General features: G+C 42.3%; 1 protein-coding gene across 7 annotated transcripts in view; it reads right to left on the reverse strand.

Annotated features, from left to right (window-relative positions):
• Ptprm (protein tyrosine phosphatase receptor type M) overlaps positions 1–22,074 on the reverse strand; it is a 705,361-nt gene that overhangs the window by 219,489 nt on the left and 463,798 nt on the right. For all 7 annotated transcript variants that reach the window (XM_031368638.1, XM_031368643.1, XM_031368642.1 and 4 more), the window contains one exon: positions 11,015–11,147. In XM_031368638.1, coding sequence (XP_031224498.1) covers positions 11,015–11,147 — 133 coding nt within the window. The remainder of the gene's footprint in view (positions 1–11,014; positions 11,148–22,074) is intronic.

Genomic DNA, 22,074 nt, shown 5'->3' on the forward strand with positions numbered 1-22,074 from the left:
CCCCCCCCCCCCTCTCGGTTTTGTTAATCTGCTGTTGATGTGATCTAAAATGACTTGCTTTTCTTGTTGGGTTGGAGTTAAAATGAGATAGTAAGATATAATCACTGAATGAGTGTAATGTCTAACTGGGAAAATATTCATAAAATGTGTTACCTCAATGCCTGGTTTGAGTCAGAGGCCTCACTTAGCAGACTTTGATCACTACCTCCTGATAAGGCTAGAATAATATACTCATTCATAAATGTGTCAGTAATTTAGATTCTTTAAGGTAAGCCTTGTTTTATCTTCTTTTGTGTTCTTTGTCATCTCTTCTGACCAATAATCTTCTTTGGAAGAATAGTGGGCTTTTTACTCCACCACGAAGTGTCCCCAGATAGGGGAAGCTGGAGAAATCCCATCAGCGGGCATTGTCTTTGGAATGCCCACAGCCTTAGAAAATGGGTTCTTTAGGAGAGGGGTTGGAAAAAAGGAGAGCTGGACTCCTTGACTGGGGATATTGCAGCTTAGTGCTAGAGGGATTACCAAGCATGTATAAGGCCTTGGGTTCAAGAAAGAGGAGGGAGAGAGAGCATGCACGTAAGAGCATAGCCAGGCTTTGGTCACTAATGAAACAAGTCAAGTATGTTTGGGTCCATCAAGCATCTTTGGGGTGCTGGGATAGAGTCATACCTCTTAGGCGGAGTGCCAAGGGGATCATATATTAGGCAATCTACTTGCCCCTTTTTTGTTTTCAATGCTGAAAATTGAGCCCAGGGCTTTGCACATGTGAGGCACATAGTCTATCATGGGACCAAAACCAATGTGAGAGACAGATATGTTTAAGCCACAGTTCCTGGCCTCAGAGTCTCTAGCCAACTGAGAGCCATTGAGTCTGCTCTAAACAAAGTCCATTGAGAGAGTCTATCTAGAGATAAAGTAAGGTTTGTAATGGAATCTTCCTTCACCCGAGACAAACTGTAACTCTAAGTTTTAATGACCATCACCTATAACCCCACACTGTGTGTGCTGACTGGTTCAATCTCAATGGCCATCTTGTCTACCTTGAGGAAATGCTGTCAACAATGCAGAAGATGTTTTCTGAGGCAGTTTGATAACTATTGCAATTGGTAAAGACACCAGAATACTACAGGTAGCATGCTTCTAATATGACCTTAGGTAAATGTGTACCAATTACACAAACATTTTACTTCTTGTTATTTGAACAACATGATTTTCTTAGCTAGGCCAGGTGAGGCCTAATAGTCCAAAAGGATGACACACCAGTTGTTTAGTGACAACAGAGTTACCCAGTGCTCTGAACTTATTGAGAAGGTGGTAATAAGAACTCAAACTGTCTTTAAATATTTTCTACCAATATTAAGACCTTTTTTCCTTGTGAAAATGTATATTCCATTTTAAAGCATGTTGTTCAGTGGCATTAGGAAACCATACAACCATCACCACTACCTACCTCTAGAAATTGCCATGACCCTAAACTGCAATTCTGTTTCCATTAGACACCGAGTTTTTGCCCCTTCCTCAGCCCCTGGTAATTCTATGAAGGTGACTACTCCAGATGCCACAAAGGAGTGACATCACATGGCACTTACCATTCAGTGATTGGTGGTTTCACTTAGCCTAGTGGTTCATATGTGGGTAGCTATGATCAGGTCAGATATATTTCCTTTTTAAGGCTGAATGCTATTCCACCACACTTTGTGTATCTGCTCATTTACCAAAGGATGCTTGGGTGGCTGTAGCTTTTAGCTTCTGCGAATGATGTGCTGTGACTATGCACATGTAAATATGCCTTTATGACCCTTCAACTCTGAGAAATAACCAAGAATGACTTCCTTTTAAAGGCATTAGGCTTCTCTGTGGGGCCCCAGCACAGTACCTTAAAGCATTGCATGAACAGCTCAAAAAAGGAATTTGAAAGAGAAACAAGTTTAACGGACTCTGTTGGCTAAGACACAAAAGTTAACTAGGTAAGAGAGTTCTTCGCTAACAGCCTCATCCAATGGAGTCTTCAAGTCACAGTGATAAACATTTCAGAATCCAAAAATCTATTTTAATTTGTTTTTTTTCTCCATTCTGCCTAGTTTGTCTCTTAATTTACAGCTCTTTCATCAGAGCTATTTCATTTACCGTAGCTTAATTTGATTTGTTATTTATTCAGAGCTCTGGTTAAACTGTTGAAAGATCTTCACATATTATCACCCAAATTAGCAGCACAATGTCTGAAGGAGAAATGATTGCTGAGTGCCCTCGACTGAACTAAAAAGGCCGAAGCTAATGCACTGGTCAGGACGGTAATTAAAGATATTTTTGAGAATTCAAAATTTTATAAATCACAGGACACATGGTATTTAAAAAAAAACAAAACCTGTGAGCGATGTCCTCCGTGTCTTACGTTCAGAACAGGGCCTGAAAAATCAATGAGCAGTGCTGCTGTGCACATAATCAGATCTATAATTCTGACCTTTGAAACAGTGAACTTCGTAATGGTCCTCGTTCATCAAATGCTCTCCCTGCTCAGCTTCTCCCTCCACATAATGAATTGTCCTTTTACTTAGATACTTATGACTTGAGTTAAGTTCAGGCACCGCTCTTTAGGCTATAGCTGGCCATGAAAGTGAAGGGGGCACTTGGGATAGGAGCCTGTTATTCATACCATTCTTTTGGAACACTGGGCCTCACTAGGCTGATCTATCTGGAGGAGCATCTCTAACAGCTTGGGCAATGCGAGGTTGACCAGGGCAAAGAACATTGCAGACCCCCGAGGGGCTGATGCAGCCCGCTCTCAGAACCAGCCAGCTGAGGACTGAATAATATGTGGCTCCCCCAACAAGCTCTATCTAAGCTGGAAGAAGGTAAAGTTTCATGAGTCATGCTAGGTCAAAATATACACACAAACACGCTCTTAGGGCAATGCCTAGGGAGAAGAATCAGGCTTGCTTGGAAATTCTGATGGATAGGCTCCTGTAGTCTAGGCACTTGCAAAACGATGGTGAAAGCAGAAAGTTAACCTGATCCTAGACAAAGAGTATTTGGCTAAGGCATGTGAACAGCTGCCTGCCAAGGAGTGGGCGGGCTGGCCTGGCCATATGTGAATGTGTGGCACAGTCAGCCATTAGGGGAGCTGGAGTTGGTTAAGGAACAGTGGCAACGCTATGATAGTAGGCATGCTGGGTATGCCATGAGGGTCCCAAGGATCTGTGTCAGCCAAGACTACAAAGATCGCAAGGTATAGATAAAAGACATTTTGCTATCGAGCATTTCAATAAACATCTTCTTCCTAAATCCCATTTTATTAATATTTTTTTTGGATATAGGTTTAATGAGCCAATGTTTTACACAAACTCACTATTAAAAATGGTCAGAGGAGCAGGAGCCTATAACAAGGAAGCGGTAGGCGATTAGCAGCCCAAGGCTGTCCTGGGGTAAGAAGCCACAATGACTCCCTGACTGATGGCTACCTCAGGCTGAAGTCTAGACTTCTCCACTGTAGAGGCCCTGAATAGAAGGCTTGAAAAAGCTAATGTTTTTATTTAAGATGCATGACTACAGTCTAGAGAAAAATTCACTTTTACATCTGTTTATTTAAATCTTAATTCATGTTACTTGTGAACAAAATGTGAAACAGTTTAACAGTGTACTATTTATAAAAGTGTGTTTTGAAGGTGGCAGAGAAGTAAAGTAGTTTTTCCCAGAGCCTGAGCAAGGTTTGGAGGAGGGCGGGGCACACCAAGTCACAGGGTGCAGTGGCATGTGTGGGGACTGTCTAGTACTTCGTGGCATGGGAGGAAAACTGTCTTTGACACCAGTTAAGCAAATATAAAGAGAATGCCAAATGTTCCTAAGAAAGAGAAGACATACATCTGAGGTGACAGTCATGCCAGTGACCCTGACCTGACCCCTGTACATCCTGCATATATAGTGAATAGTGCACTGCGCCCTATAAACATGTATCTATGCCATGTAGCCACTAAAATGTGCACAGTACAAATGTGACAAGGAATAATTTAAGTAACTATTACTGATTAGTCCATTCGTTTTAATTAAGCCTATAAAATTAAATATATATTCAATTCAACTGCTTTCATATTTTAACTTAAGAGTAGAAAGGATTATAGTCAAGGTTCAAAATAATCCTACCTTCCAAGCAGGGAATGTATCCATTAGAACATCTGTATTACAGGAAAGCTAATCAAATGTAATACTATGTAACATATATTCTCAGGCTTTTACTATCTGTACTGCTGAAAGGAGCACAGCATTCCCCATGTTTTTAAAAGCAAAAACAATTAAAATGTTTACACCATGTGTTGTTTGTTTGTTCATTCATTTGTGGTACCAGTGATGGAAACCAGAGTTTATACATGCCAGGAAAACACTCTATTCAATAGGCTTGGACTAAACAGGTGTCTTGTTTGCCTTTAATGAGGAGGTATTTCGCATGCTTGCTCTGAACCAAGCACTATGACAGATCTGAGGCTAGGTGCTGAGCATGGTCACCAGAGGTTGTCTCATAGCTCCACCATCTAACAGGGAACACAGAGGACTCCAACATCATCCTGAGAGTGCTCTTGTGGAAAGTGGACACCAGTGTGGAAACGAGGGCTTGGGAGAGCACACATCCCAGGTGTCTGAATTAGAATTGGGCTCTGAAGTAGGTGCAGTATCTCAAGTTAGAGAAACAACCCGTGCTGGAGCTTAGCTGTTGTGTCTGAGAGTGCCCAGGAGAGCACTCACTCTTAGGCAGGCGGCCTTGGTTGCCTTTTGCCATGTTTTTCCTTGCTTTGTTCTTACAGAGTGGGAGAATGTTTAGGACTCAATAAACGAGTCTGTTTTCACTTGCTGGTGCAGGACCTCCAGACACAGCTCCGTGCTTGTGCCAGAGAAGCAGTGTCAGCACAGCTTGAGGGTGCACAAAAATAACACCAATAACACCCCAACTTCCTTCAGAGCCCCGAATCCACAGGCTGGGCGCACTTGGCAAAATATATTATTCAACATTGTGTTTTGTCTTATACTGCCAACAGAGACAAAACCGTCAAACCAACAGCAAAGGGTCCCCTAATTAACACAATAGGTCTTCTTCACCCTGTTGAACATTTATACTATAAATGAACATACACGAGACATTCCATTTATAACTCTGTTCCCTATTAAAAAGAAATTCAGATTTATGCTAGAAATTCATGTCACAAGGATCACTGATCCAGCTCCAACTTAAACTAGAAACTGGCCTATTTTTTTTCTTTTCTTTCTTTCTTTTTTTTTTTGTGTATGGAATTTTCTTCTATTTTGAGTATTGTTCACAGCTATTTTTACTTATTAATCTGAAATGAGATGGGAAAGAAATGAGGTGATTTTATGAACTTTGAGTTCTGGGGATCTCTGAGACCCACATTCCAAAAACCATAACTAAATAAAATGTCCTGTTTCCACAGCCTGTGTGTACTCTCTGTTACTAATAGAGGATGATTCCGTGTCAGTCCAAATAGGCACAATGTTCTCTTGAGAATGGGAAGATGGTGGTAGGCCTGAAGAGTCCCTGGTCTGGGGAGAACCACTATGAAGTTCTCTCCTGACATCCTTGGCTGGAGTTTCAGAGGTAAGATGCAAAGACATAGGGTTTCAGCCGTAAGCTATGCTAACATAATGATGGTCTGAGCTGGAATGGGCCTGATCATACCACCAGGAATGAGAAGGACAACTGTACCCCGCGAGCGCCTGGCCCCATGGTAGCATGAGAGCCCAGCACTAAGATGGTTCAGAGCCTGTCCTGACCTCTTGGGACTGTTGGCATTTGAGGAGAGGGATTGAAGGCCTGCTTGGGCCTCACTGTTGCACATACTGAGGACATCTGTACACGCTGCCAGCACGTGTCCTCACCTGGCAGGCAGATCACTGGGCACCTTGCTGGGTCTGACATGGCAGACTCAGTCCTAAAGTGCTGTGTCTAAGGCCACAGCCAAGCCTGGGCAGAAGCCTCTGGGACTCCGGCTGTTCTGACAGCACTTGTGTCTCAGCCAGAGAGTGCATGTCTCTGTGAAGAGTGGTTCTGAGTTACCTAGCCCTCCCATCGAGTGCATAAAGAATCCTAGTGGGGGAAGGTTGGCTTTCCTTTGTGCTTTCAGGAAACCCAGAGGATGGACTGGGGAAATCAACAGATGTGGCTAGGCACACTCAAGTGCACATCTATTCTGGTTCGAGCATGCCAGTGCACGCGCTGTAGTACTAAATTCTCTACCCACTGGTCTTTATTTAGAGGAGTACATGCTAAATGTACATATTTTATATGGCACTGACAAAGAGGACATGAACATACATACTTTTTTGTGTACATTCACAATGTGTGGCTTTGAAACTGGAATTTGAATTACATATCACACTTACATTTTCCACATACAGGTTTATACCAGGCTGCAGTCAGGGGAAGTCTACCCCCCATGTAAGAAGGCAGAGCGGGAGACAAGCTCAACACCAGCTTGCCTCCAGCCACACATATCAAGTCTCTCTCTGAAAACAGTGCTTTCATTAAAGTTTCCCTCTTATCTTTTTTTGTTTCATGATGCCTATAGAAATATTTCCCATTTTTATTGCAATTTTTTTCTATGTAGTACTAGTATTGTTTCAACAACATTTTATAATTTGCTTCACTTGTAAAATGTACATTGGTTAATTGCATCATAGACAGGCAGCGGGGATATGCATTTCTGGATCAAGATAGTATATCACTAACAGGTGTTTCCATAAAACACAGCTCCTTAATGCTATTTTATAAAATAATTCATATCTCTTTAATTATTTTTGAACAGTCGAAACCATTGAGATTGCTATTTACCATTGTGGCTTAGACAGGAATATAATTATAATTAATACAAATGCTCTCAAACTTAGGTAAGATCTACTGCAATTTTAGAAATGACAGCAAATATAATTAATCACAGTAAAATCAGCAGTGGCGATATACTAAAGTCTGTCAAACTGATATTTAGATAAATTATCCCTTATGGAAATTTTTGAAAATGCAGGTATTTTTATTTACACAAACGCACTAAAGCAGATGAGAGTAAAATATGTTTTAAAAAAACGCTCCTGTTTGCATGACTGTAAACCAGTCAAGAGAGTACCCGCAATGAGGCTCTGCATAAAGCGCCATTTTCTCTGTTCAGCTTGCAGCCGTCTTTAGCATTTACTGTCCCCAAACACTGTACTGCCAGAGACACATGACCTTTAGGATAGGGACAGAAGACATAGACTTGCCCATGGATAGGATAAAAACAAATTATGGGTCTTACCAAAGGTCTATAGAAGCAAAGCTTTCGTATCATCGGTCTAGGCAAAGCCTAACAGATTTGTGAATCATAGGTCACTCTAACACACTCCTCAGGGCCCTGCCTGCCTTTGCTCACTATCACCTCTACGCTAAAGCATTCCATGAGTTGAAAGACTCCACACTCTCTAACAAAGCTCTACCTTCAGCAAGCACTGACCCACAGGACTGTCCTCTCGGAAGGCGAATGATGTTCGCTATGTCAGTTCCCCATGATGCCTCCTTACGGCATGGTGCTAGGACATACGCCATTGCTAGGATTTGCCAGAATTCCAGGCTGACTGGCTCGGAGCACTGAACATCTTAAAGAGTGAGCTCTTCCTCCACAGGAGATATTCCCAGTGGCACGTCTAAAAATATTGATAAGTTTGTTTCAGTCTTCTACTTTTCTCTTGTGCTGTGGCCATGAATGCGCCTGCCCAAATAGGCAGTTAGGTGTACAGGTGATAGATGATAGATAGGTAAATAGATAGCTATCTAGATGATAGGTAGATAGATAGATGATAAATAGGTAGATGATAGGTAGGTAGGTAGATAGATGATAGATACTAGATGGATGATAGATGAATGATAAATAAATAGGTGATAGATAGTAGATTCATAGAAGACAAATGATAGATGATAGAGATAGATGATAGATAGATGACTGATAGATACATAGAAGACAGATGATAGATGATAGATAGATGATAGATATATAGAAGACAGATGGTAAATAGGTAGATGATATATGGATAATTGATAGATATATAGATAGAAGACATTTGATAAATAGATAATAGATACTAGATACTAGATAGATGATAGATGATTGATTGATAGATACATATAAGACAGATGATAAATAGATAATAAGTATAAATAGATGATAAATAGATGATGGATGATAGATGGATAGATAGACAGATAGATACATAGATAGATGATAGATAATAGAAATAAATCTATGAGTAGAGGAAAGATAGGCTAGCAGCACAAACAGAAAACCCCCCAAAATTCTAATCACACTAGTTTCCATTTAGTAGAAAAACTAACCAGTTCTGCATAGACATGCACACCTGAGGCCATTCTTGCTCCACCCCCATTTTCTTCATTGCTTGATGGCTTCTCCTTATTTATTAAAGGTCTTCTATGGCACTGTGAAAAATATGGCTGAAATACCAGCTGCTCACCAACCATCAGGGCTTGGAGTGACTGAACAAAGAGGGTATTTGGAAGATCTACTAGGTAGCTTAAATAATGAAACGTGCTTGTTAATGCACAAGTAAAACTCCAGCAACTAATGCATGATTCATGCCACATTTTAACTATTCTGTCTAAAAATAATGCTTGTCAAATTTAGACTTGAATTTTGGTGAAAAACAAAACAAAACAAAACCCTAAACAACTCCAAGTTTTGGGAATTTGTATCATGTGTAGCACAGGACTAAAATTTAAAGCATTGCATTTATAGGCAGAGTGTGTTGGCTAATTTGTCTTACGGAGCGCACATTCTCTATTTCAGAGAAAGCAATGCAGCAGTGGTACATGCTGTGCAGACAGCCCTGTTAAGATTATTGTGTAGTAAATAATCATGTAAAATCTGACTTATGGGTCTTTAGTCTAAAGTTGCATCAAGGCCATATGTTACCAAAGGCAATTTCCTCAAATGCATAATTTATAGCACCAGCCCTCTGACTACCTGAGAGACCTGGGCAGAGAAATGAATGCAGCTAGCAGAACAAAGACCCTTAGAGGATTAGTTAGTGTTTAGCTGAGGTCACAGGGGCAACTGGATTACTACATTTTAAGCTGTTCTTCACAGAGAGCTTGCTGGGTGAAATGAAGATCCAATCTAGTCAAAGAATTTAAAATCAATCTCAGAAATCTTCATCTTGAATATCTAGGTGTGATATTTGTGCCTGTGGTTCATGCCTACTTCCTATTGTCAATTGGGGTTTTCCTTGGTACGTGTTAAGAGCAATAGGAAAATCCCTGTTATCTCCAAATCAGTATCTACATAAACATCGGGGTAAGGATCAGGCAAAGATCATCAAGGAAGAAAAATGAGTGACAAGGGACAAGGAAAAAAGAGATAAATCAAAACAAAACCAGTATGAGATGTGAGGAAGAAGACATGGAAATAAAGAAGCAAAGGCAAAGAAGGTGAGGCACGGTAGCTCATTCCTACCACACCAGTGCTCATCTGTTGGTCGGGAGATCTTGAGTTCAAGGCCAGCCGGGGCTCTAGAGTCAAGCCCCATTTCACAAAAACAAGCAAGCAAACAGAAGCATTAAAACAAGATAGGAAAAGGAAGGGTAGGACAAAGGACACGTGACAAGAGACAAAGGACACGCAGAACAGGGTGGAGTCACGTGCCTGCACGAGAACTCAGTCATACAGGGCTCATGCTCATTTCGGACATTCCTAGTGCTCTACAAGTGCCTGCCGATTTGGCATTATTATTTCTAGTCCACAAAGCATATCCATCTGCCAGAGAGCACACCAGCCTAACGGAATCCTGAAGCCCAGATGTCCACACCTGACGTCTCACTTGCTGTCGAGTGTCTTCTCGTTCCTTCTCTGTTCTGCATTTCTATGAACAGGGTCACCACCACTGACTTGCTGCAAGAAGAACTAGTTTCTCCTAGTCTTTTCCTTTACCCTCAAAGTAGCCATTGAAATGTACCCCCCGTTGTCCCGTCTTCATTCAACAAAAGCTTTACAATTGTTCTCCATCTTCCTACACTCACATCTGAACATGATACTTGGCTGACACTAGCACCAGCTAGAGTTCATGATAGAGTCCAGCCACTGTTCATGACCACGTATAACCTTCATGATCTTACTCTGGCAAGCCCGTCTGTCCACTTCACCTCCTCCTCCCATGACCACACCCTCAGTCTGTAGTTACAACTGCATTTAAACTAAAGAGCAAAGCAGCAAGCCCCATGAAGAAGTTCTGTCCGGAAACATCTATCCACTGCTTTTTTGTTGTTGTTGTTCGTCAGTTTACATAAATTGAAAGCTCTATTTTATTATTAAGTTGTGTTTTTTTTTAAAAACTTGCTCACACAAAAGCAGACATTGGTTATTTTCTGAGGGAAGGAAAGAATTATTTACCATAACCAGATCTACTTATCTCTTCCACCAATGAGATCCCTCAGCCAGCCAGAACTCCATCGTGACACTGTACTTGCTCGAATGACTTAGTCTTCACATGTGGATGCCCTGTCTTTTACTTGGGGGCTGCTGATCACCCAGGTTGCTTTCTCACGGGGAACTGTATTGATTGGCTGCTGTAGCATAGGATGCTGGCTTGAGGAACTCTGTCCTCATAATTTTCATTATAACGGGAGGGAAGTCTCCCTTCTCACTCAGCTTGGGAGTATCAAATACAAGAGATGTCAGTCATTAGGTCAGGGACTAAAACAAAATCATAGCTTTTAGATTATCCCATGGAAGGAAATGAAGTTCTTGTATTTATTTTGGCGGGATATGCTTTGTATATTCACAGGAAAACCCCCAAGCATTTACTCTAAATGTCTGTCCCCTAACTGCAAATGCTATATGATTAAAATTGCTCACAACCATGCAGTCAGAACTGTGTCTTGGGCCCTGCTGCCTACCCAGTAAATGGATCTATTCATACACACATGAAGTGACCTGGCAAACAACAGAAATGAGTCCACTTTTGGCTACAAGCCTACCTCTTTTTCATGACCAGCACGACTCCAAGAAATATGATAACAAACAGCAAGATGCCCGCAATCACTCCGGCGATTTTAACCGTGTGGTCTGTTTGTTTCTCGGGTTCAGGGACGGGCTTTGGAGTAACGGCCCCTGGAGATGAAAAGGAGAGCAAGTGGGTAAGGCAGAATAAAGACGTTACATTTAAAAATTTTCCCCATGCATTTAACAGAATAATACAACTTATCAGAGCCGGCAGACTGACGGGCTTTGATTTTTTTTTTTTTTAAAGCAGCTTTCCTAGGTGCTGAAAGCATTGTAATTGTTCCTGTTGCTCTTCAACACTTCACTCCGCCAAAGCACACCCACGACTGACCCTTTTATGACAGACTTCTCAAATGCACTTTTAAATATTTTTATTATCTCTTTTAGCTCCCGTTCTTCCTCCATTAAAAAACTCGCTAAGAGCACAATAGCTGTTCCTGAGCCTTTATCCAAATTTGATTTGCTGGAACATTTTCCTCAATTATTTTTCATAAATGAAGCAATAATTCCATCACGTATTAGCCCAAACACCTGGAAGAGGGAGATAAGCTCATTTACCATGCATCTTACTAGCAATTGTTTTTTAACACAATAGAGACCCCCCACCTTTGGAAATTTGAATCTGGGTCACATCTGGTGAGCTAAAGGATCCTTCTAAGCAATTTATTTACCACGTGGGGCAGCAGCCGGTTGATCATACCCCTGCTGCCCACAGTTCATATCTGTTTAAATGAGATAACTGGGGCCTCAGAGTGGCGACTGTGGCTCAGCTTGCTTGCATGCCTCTTTCCGAAACACTGTTTGTCCTGCTTATGGTATAATGTGATGGAACGTCAAATCTATGTCTGACGCGATATCCATTTCCTCTGCTAGATGAGTTCAGGATGAAGAATGTTAGGAGTGTAATGTTCAATTCATTCAACGGTGTCTACTTTTTTAAAAAAGGTTTCTCCTTGCCTCATCGGGATAGGATGGCCTCTGGTATCCGGGTCACCACACCACCCTTACTAAATACAGCAATTTCATGCCCAAAATTCTCAGCCTAGAATCCTTTTTACATTTCTGTTGCTCAAAAGTTATGATGAGTGTGAGTTTGAACCTGCTCTTTCTCCCTTTCCGTTGTGTCTTATACCATCGTACTCCTCTGTGCTTGTGCAATGGCATTGGTCCTGTTTGCCTCTGCCCATGTGTACAACAGACCCAAAGTCATGGTGCGGAGTGGGGCATTGTGGGAAATGGGGCATTATGGGGAACTGTGGAAGGTCCTTTGGAAGCATATGGACCCGATTTCTTTCCAACTAAACTCATATTAAGATTTTTATTCAATAGAACAAAGCTATAACCAGGCCTGATGAATCTGGGTGCAGATTAGAGAAGAAATAAGAGCTAGAAGACCCCAGGCCACCAGTATATGCTTCTCATTGTGGAGGGCCAGCTACTGTCCCGGTGTCCTGTGTACTGTCTCCTGGGGCCAGCTTTAGTTACTGCTTTTAATAAAAATGAACATCCTAGCTATGCATCTACCCTCCTTATTCACAATGTTGTACTATAAGCAAAAGCTTTCTGAAGGGACTTTCAACAACTATCCATTATTATTGTTATTATTATTATTATTGTTATTATTATTGTTATTATTATTGTTATTATTAAGTTTACTTCTGATAATGACAAGAGGACAGAACATCCTTCCTGCTAATCTCCCCCATTAGGTAGGTAGTCCTCAAACCTGCTGTCTAGTTAAATATTAAAAGTATTAATGACAATTACTTTATAATGATAAAATAATTAAATATTATTTAAGAGACAATAATGATAATCTGAGGAACACTCCCTTCCCTAGACCTGTTGTCACAGCACCAGGTGGCAGATACAGAAGAAATTGCAAGGTTCAATATATTGTTTAGAAAATTCCATAGAAAAATGCATACTTGATATATCGAGAGGATGAAAAACTTAATAAATGGAAAATGTAACACTCAGAATGGGGGGTCCAATCTTTTCTATTTTTACTTAATATCCAATTTTAAATGTATAATTAAAAAGAGAATCTATCTTATTAACTAGAGGTTACCAGTTCTCCAAATATAGTTTCAATATAACAAAAAAAAATTTTTTTTTTTTTTTTGGTAAATAGTCAGAAAATACACCAATTGAGAAAGAAAGAATTTAAGGGGGAAAAAAGCTTTTAGTTAAAACCATTTTTACATAAAAATATAAGCTGATCTAACTCACATACTATAAGTTCTGAGAAAAGAGGATCCATTGACTGAAACAGCTGCATAGATTTTCGCAGGAAGCCATGATGGCTCAGGTTGGCAACCAGAGCTCCTGACCACTCTGCCCATAGCATTTGCAATGGCTTCCCTTTGCCAGACTGGGACTAGCTGAGGGAGGACAGACCTGCTGTAAGAACACCCCCAGGGAATTCAGCTGATTACTGCCAGGGTGACCGTAAACATGGAAGAGAATAGCATCAATATTCTGCATTTATTTAACAGGTGGTTTCTTGACACCTAACCACATTTTCTTCTGTATATTAGGAGAACATTCGTAGGTGCCAGGAGGAAAAGCATTTGAACAAAGTCTGTGGGCCACATGACTCTTGGTGCTAGGCTCTGGGGTGATGACCAAGTAGAGGAACATTGGGGAGACCTGTAGAAGGAATGAGGGTGAAGCATGCCCTTACCCCCCTGACCTCTGCAAGCAGTGGAGAGATGGGACCATTGGGCAGGGTGGAGTGTGGTGAACTGGGAACATAGCACATGGCATTGGTATGCGAGGGTCATGTCTACAAATGGGAAGAATTCTGGTGGGAGTTACAGGAGGATTCTGAGTGGAAGAGGTACAATCTGGAGGCTGTCCATGCTGGAAACACGGACATCAGATCAGAGAGAGGTTCTCATAACAACCTGAACCTGGCTCTAGGTGGCAGTAGTGGAAATGGAGAGACCTTGTTCAACTTCATTATAGTTTCATGGTAGTCATAGGTAATTGTTGATGAGCTTCAGTACATCAGTACAAGCAATATCGGGTTTCTGGGCCATTAGGGAAAATGTGACCACATCACTGCCTGTCACTGACAGTGTGGGTTAAGCAGGCTCAGAGGGCAGGTAGGGAAGACAGAGCTTCACTTTGGACTAGGTAGAATTCAGATGATGACACCCGAAGGAGAGACCAAGCAGCAAGCAGTTGGGACCCATGAAATCTCTGGGTGTAGGGTATAAATTTAGGAAACACCATAATAATGGTGTGGTGGTGCCTAAAGCCACAAGCCTACTTGGGGCACGGAGAAAATAAAAACTGAGAGGTGAACCAGCTAGGGGATGGTAGAGAGGAATCAGCGAGGAGGAGGTCAAAGGGTGAGCAAAGAGAGAACTCCCTGTGAATCACGGTCAGTGAGACTTAGTCCTCATCTGTTAAGATGGCTGCATTTCTGAGGCCAAATGCAAACAATAGACAGAAACAAAAGTCAGTGATAAAGGGGAGAAAGGAAATGCCTGCAGGAGTCATGTCTTGGACAGGTCAAAGGTTGGGGCCGTATCCAGGAGATGGGGTTGGCAGATGGGGAAGGGATCTTGGAACATGATCTTGCCCCCCATGGGTATATTGCCCTTGAGGAAAGCAGAAGAGGGATTGGGAAGAAGCAAGGTAAGAAGGTTTACAGAGAGGTGGGGGAGGGAGGCAAAAGAGTATGGACAGTGAGGGTCCTTGGAAGAAGCTGGAAGCTGGAGAGGTATAGGCTTTGCAGCTGCTGGAGGTGAGGGCTGAGCCTTAGGGAGTGGTGGGAAACACAGGGCAGGTGAATAAGGATGGCTGGGTATGAAGGAAAGGGAGCAGCTCTTGCTTCAATAAAAGTGCACAGAAGTTAGCCCTGGTGCTGACAGGGGTGAGGGCTGGGAAGAGAATACTAGGAAAAGATGGGGGGGGGGGGTGCTGTGACTTAGCCCCAAACACATGAAGCTCTAGGAAACCATAACCAGAGTGAAGGAAGAGGAAGGGGAGGAGGAGGAGGAAGAAGAGGAGGAGGAGGAGGAAGAGGAGGAGAAGGGGAGGGGGAGGAGGAGGAGGAAAAGGAAGAGGAGGAAGAGGGAAGGAAGAGAATGAGGAGGAGGAGGAAGAGGAAAAGGGGGAGGAGAAGGAGGAGGAAGAGGAAGAGGGGGAGGAGGAGAAAGAGGAGGAAGAGGAGGGGGAGGAGGAGAAAGAGGAGGAAGAGGAGGGGGAGGAGGGGGAGGAAGAGGAGGAAAAGGAGGAGGAAGGAGAGGAGGAGGAGGAGGGGGAAGAAGAAGAGGAGGAGGAGGAAGAGGAAGAGGAGGAGGAAGAGGAGGAGGAAGAGGAGGAGGAAGAGCAGCAGCAGGGTACAGAATGTAATGAACACGTAAAATGATTTTCTAAGGTGACAGAGGAATGACCAGTGAATGTTAAAAGTGTAGATGCCTTATACCCAGATCTCCCATGTCACCTACATACAATAGGCACAGTATGGCAGAATACACAATAAGTTTGTTTATATGGTACAGGTTTCAAATAGATGCCTCTTTAGTAAGTACTTTTTCTGCTCCTGGTACTGTAACTAAGGGGAGTTAGATTACTGAGTCCTTGTGGCCATGATGACAGAGATCTGGCCACTGTCATCAACACAGGCAGTCACACTAAATTCCCCAGAGCTCCAGAACCTGCCTGGCATAGTGAAGGGGACAGAGTCAGAAAGACTCCTTGCAAGAGGCAGCAATAATGAGTGGTCCGATGTCCCCAGACAGGCAGGAAGCGTGTGTTAGGGTGTTGGGCAGGGAATGGTCTGATGTCCCCAGACAGGCAGGAAGCGTGCATTAGGGTGTTGGGCAGAGAAGGCTCTGTGAGTATGTGGCTTTGCTTTTGGAGCCTGAGCCAGGGCTGGGAACAGTCTAGGCAGGACCTTGAAAGCAAGGCTTTGTGCTGTGATAGGTGTTGCCCATAGGTAGAACATTGTGAGTTAGATAAAATAAACAATGAGCCAGAGAGAAAATGGAAGTGGCCTTGAGGTGAATATCTAGGCAGGAACCCACAGATTCCACAAAGGAGGAGGAGGAGGTTAGGAAGCTGCAGGAAGCCTCTCATTCCACTAGCTAGGGACTCTCGATGGCAGGGACACAGGAAGCCTCTCATTCCACTAGCTAGGGACTCTCGATGGCAGGGATACAGGAAGACTCTCATTCCATTAGCTAGGGAATCTCGATGCCACAGCTAACGTGGGGCAGGGATACACCTGACGGCGGCCAAACAGCTAGCGCTTGAATCTTCCGGCTTGAGTCTTCCTTGGGTGGATGGGGTAGGTGCTGCTTCTTTAGGGGATAAGCCTGTTTGGGTTCAGCACTCAGACTTTACCCAAGCAACCCATGACAACTGTCCCAGCATGCTTAGGGGTATGTAGTGGCAAACCAATACTATCATCTTCCCTTTTGACTTTAGGCCCCTGGGGTCAGGAGAGATGCAGGAATAATGGGAACCATTCAAGAAAGACTTCAGAAGGCAGACACCGGCTGACAAGACCCCGGAGGCAGAGCGCAAAGGAAATGGAAGTTGTGGGAATGTGTAAGATTATTACTTCTGGGCTGGAGAGATGGTTCAGTGGTTAAGAGCACTGACTGCTCTCCCAGAGGTCCTGAATTTAATTCCCAGAAACCACATGGTGGCTCACAACCATCTGTAATGAGATCTAGTACCCTCTTCTGGTGTGTCTGAGGACAGTTACAGTGTACTCATATACATTAAATAAATAATATTTTTTTAAAAAGGACTATTACTTCTTAATGTGTTAGAATTCCGGACAGCCTTGGGCTCTCTTTGTAGTCCAGGATGACCCTGAACTTCAGAGTCTCTTGTCTCTATTTCCCAAGTACTCCAACTATCGGCATGCACCACTGTACAGGGATTGTGTGGTGCTGGGGGTGGGGTGGGGTGGGGAGGGGTTCAAACTCAGAGCCTTGTATAGGTTACAGAAGTACTGTCCCAGCTCCACCCACTGAGAACACACTCCCCTCTTCCACATGTCTAGAAGAGCAATGGTTAAAAAGGGAAGACTACATTTCAACTGAGCTAGTCTCAGGCACGCCATACTGGCATTTCTATGACTATGCAAGGTAATAATCTAATTTCTTAATCTTTTTTTCTTTCGACCCTTTGCTCATGTTTTTCTGCTCTCTTCCTTAAAAAGAGGAACATCCAGGTTTTAAAGACTGTTGTGAGACGAATCACTCATGTCTTATTGCTCAGAGAATGACAATTCTTTGCAGTGTTATTTACTTTATTTTTAGTTGTACCTTAATATTATATGTAATGGCAAAACAACCCAAAGATTTTTCATCTAAATTACATAGTATTGTCTTCCTTCCTAGGTATTCAGTCAATTACAACTCTGAGAATAACCTGTGCTTGCTCTATGTAACCTGATTATGCTTTTGAATTTATGGGTTTCTCTCTGTCCTCACTAGCAGAGCATTCGCAGCTTCTGAGCAATGATCACATGTGTAGTGTTTCATGCACAACTGAGATACTCAATTGTTTGGAAGGTACATCTCTTCCCAAATTACTTCACGCTCTCTTGTCTTGGTTGTAATTTCATGGCCGTGATTGCTCCCATTTATTGATGTGGCTGACACCCCATGGATGAGACAATTTATCCAAAGCTCTGTGCTTCACTCTCTGGACTCTAAAAGTTCTGAGAGGATTATTGACCCTACTGCTATTCTGACGAAATGCTTTCTTTTCCCCATTTTAATTTCTTGAATTATGGTCAAGTTATAAAACAAGGAATCAACTTGTCAGTACGAAGTCATCAACCATGGGTCCCTTTCACATGAAGTACATAATCAATAAGAGGGGTGGCCAGCTGCCTCAGACATTGGACGCTGAGTTACTTAAGAATGTGTGTGTAGGGGGTCTCCCAAGATAATGAAAAATTTGAAGGTATTAAAACCACCATGCACAAAGTACTGTTTACAACCCTCTACCAAAGGAGAGAACTGACTCCTGAAGTTGTCCTCTGACCATATGTGTGCCAACACATACACAACACACAATTCACACAGACACAGACGGACAGACTTACCACATGTATATATACCACACAATACACACCCCCCCAACAAACCCTATAATACAAACACTAGATTTTTTTTTAAAAAGTGAGTATATTGAATAAATTAAGCATGCATGCTACTAGTATCAATGCTCTGAGGGCCTTAAAATAGACAAAGAAACTGGGGAACTGCATGTTGAGATAGGAAATGTCTTCTACATGACCACAGGAGCTACACATGCATGGCCCTTGGAAGCATAATGAACACAGAGGAGTCCAGGATCTCACTCATGCTATGGAAGCACTCTACCACCGAGCCCTACCTCAAATCCAGAAAAAACGCTTTTGAATATACAGGCATAAAAGGATGTCTTTCAGAGGAAGTCCGAGAGAGGATTCTCACTGTCTCAAATGTGACAGGCTCTCAGAGTCAGAGCAAGTAAATAGACCTTGACCATAGAAGGAGAACCTCTGGCCTTCGGCCTGTAGAGCTGGATCCAAGAGGGACCTATTCTGGGCCACACTGAAGAAGAGATACCTGTTACAGAGACAAGCCTGATGATCAGAGGGGCCACATCCTCTTTTCATGTCTGCTTCATTCCCATGCCAGGGCCCTGCTTTTCCTCCTGTTCTGAACCTCTGCATCCACACATACATCTTATCTAATTAATTTTACATTGTGCCAGATCCATATCAGTGTCTGAAATAGCTCAAACTGGGCTACTCTTTAACAAAACTAGAGTCACAAACCCCAAACCTTCCTGCTGCCTAGTTCAGAAGGCAGTAAAGCCCTTTGAACTCTTCAACAGCGTTTTTAAACTCTATCCCTTGCTTATTTCTACGCGCCTTCTTCTACCATGCTTGTCCCCTGCACATGGAGATGTTTGATCCCCCTCCCCCACCAGCTGGTCCCCCTTCCTGGCCTTTATGGCCCCTGTTTTATCTTCAGGAAGCTCTCCCCGAGCTCCCCCATCACTCACATCCACACAGCCCCTGTGACTTCTGACCATGTAGCAAGGATTCACACTCCTAAACTGTAGAGCGCCTAGCTTTGTCTCTCTAGCGTGAGACTCGTCAGACTCAACCTGGGTCCAGTAATTCTGGCAAATTCTCTTTATTACATATTAAGCTGTGTGTTTGGGATATAATTGGGTAACTCATCTATGTTCTCTTGATGTGACCAGCTCTGCATCTTGTCATGTGTGCAGCACACATGCAAGGCCACATCTGGTCACAGTCCAGCTCACTTTCATTTCCTGTCCTTCTGGTTGCCATCATTTTTTTTTTTTTATCACACTTGTTCCTTGTTTATAGCAAAGTCTTCAGATGTTGGGTCATGGACATAAAGGAAAATAAGAAGGAGGGAAAAAAAAGAAGCAAGTAAACAACCCACAGTAGGTCCTATTCTTTGCCCTTCGTTCTACAAAAGCTGAGCCTTCAGAAAGGAGCTAATTAGAAAGGGGCGCACGGCCTATGTTGGATGACTTTCCATAAATATCGAGATATGTGTAAGAGAGAATGGAGTCTGAACATGGGCCAGAGGACAAGAGAGGAGGAAGGCCCAGATCAGAAAAATTACTACCGAACTTTAAATCAGTGATATTAATAGAACGTGTGGAAATACACACTTGTGTCAAACAGGATAGCATCACCCACAACTGTGCACTGCATATCTATCAGTGACCAGCAACTTCACTGGTCTATGAAGAGAGACTAGGAACGAGCCACTGTCAAGGATAAAGTACTACAAATGCAATGCTTGTACCGATTAAGTGGACACGGGCCATTTTTCATGCTTATACAGGAGATTCGTTTTAGAGGTTTAAACTAGACCCAAATCACTTCCATTGTAATTACAATGGCCTGGGGTCCTCTGTGAAGGAAAAAATGTAGAGAGACATCTGATAAGATAATGGTAGTGTGATTTATATGATTAATCATAATTTTATTGAATGAAACGGTTACTGCCTCTCATCCTGCCTTGATGGCATCTTCAGTGTTTCTCATCACTTAGAAGAAAGGGGGAAATATGAACAGCCCAGAACTGGCTGAAAGACACAGTGGCTGACTTGGACAGATTTTTAATTATGAGCCATTTGTGCATGAGCACACAGCAGTATCTAAAGAAATTACACAGTATAAAAGAGGAACCTACCAAATGTCTAAAGATAATTTTGAGAACTGAAGAATCAGTAAATGCTTGGGCCCATGACCATAAGGTATGTGTTTGTATATCCCAACACCCCCATGAAAAGCCTGGCACCCCACATCATCGAGGTGGGGAGGAAGGAGGATCCCTGGAGTTCTCTGGGCTGTCAGACTCACTGATTTGTGAATTGAGTTCAGAGAGAGTTGGAAAGCAATTGAGGAGAACACCCATTTACCTCTGGCTTCTACATACATGTGCATGCATATCCACACACATGTACATATCCATGAATGCATATACATATATAAATAATTCTGTTTCTTATTATACTCTTTTCAAAGATATCTATTTATCTATCTATCACCTATCTATTATCTATCACCTACCTATTATGATACCTATCATCTATCTCCTATCACTTGTCTATAATCTCTCTCTATCTCTCTTTTAACTATCATCTATCTATTAATCAAACAATCAGTTATTTATCTACATCTATCTTATACATAAAATTTGAGTAAAAAAGACAAAGCTAAATCACAACACCTACACTGATTCTCAAAGAAAAGTTGGTATGCCAATGTAATCCCTTTTAGTAGGGGCAGAGAGACACACAGTCCATCACTGTCTGCCACTACCATGAGGAGTCCCTCTCCTCCTTACAGACCTCCATAATGTTTAATCTTTGAGTTTGCTGTGGAAAAGGATTTCAGGATGAGGCAGAAAGAATAAAAATTGGGGAGTTTATTAAAGAACGATGAGATATCAGGTGCTTCATATGTTAGCATTTAGAACCTGTGACTCTTAGGAAAATGGCGATGCATGTCTGAGACATGGGTTTGGCTCTCCCAAGGGAGAAATAGGCAGTTAGATGTCTCCTCTGGCTGTGTATATAGTTCTGAGCATTTAAGGTTTCATTTCACGAAGGATGTGTTTTCTAGGATAGGGTTCTTTGCACTTAAAGTGATGTGGCATAAAGGAAGTGTTTTGTGGACTAGAGTTCTGTAGCCTCAAAGTTACATGGCATGAAGGACATGTTTTGTGGGATTGGTAGGAGAGTAAGGAACATTTTAAAGTTAAAGTTTAAAATCTATATGTTAAAAGTTAAAATATAAAAACTATAAATTAGAGGCTGGAGAGATCCCTCAGCAGTTAAGGACACTGACTTCTCTTCCAGAGGTCCTGAGTTCAATTCCCAGCAACCACATGGTGGCTCACAACCATCTGTAATGGGATCTGATGCCCTCTTCTGGTGTGTCTGAAGACAGCTACAGTATACTTATATACAGAAAATAAATAAATAAATAAATCTTTTTTTAAAAAAAAAAACTATAAATCTAAACATGTATGAGCTGGTTCAAAATTTTCCAGGTTTATTCAGTATCTGAAAAAGCTATGAAGTGTGATGTTCTGTAATCCACCTTAATGGAGTCTAGTGAAGTGTATCATTGTACTGGGGAGAAGACTCAGGAGGTAAAAATGCTTGCTACCCAAGCATGGGGACATGAGTCTGAATCCTCAGAGTCCATGTAGATGCCAGCTATAATTTCTGTAGTTCCAGAATCCTGTGAGGAGATGGATGGTAGAGACAGGACAGTCCCTGGAAGCTTTTGCATCAGCTAGCTTGATGGACACAGCAGAAAAACAATAAAGAGACCCTACATCAAATAATGTCCTCTGACCTCTATACGTACAACACACACGCACATGCACGCATGCACGCACGCGCACACACACACACACGCACACACACACACACGCACATGCATGCACGCACATGCATGCACACACATACACACACACACACACGCGCACACACACACACACGCACA

The sequence above is a fragment of the Mastomys coucha genome, unplaced genomic scaffold (assembly GCF_008632895.1).
Source record: "Mastomys coucha isolate ucsf_1 unplaced genomic scaffold, UCSF_Mcou_1 pScaffold14, whole genome shotgun sequence".
Lineage (NCBI taxonomy): Eukaryota > Metazoa > Chordata > Mammalia > Rodentia > Muridae > Mastomys > Mastomys coucha.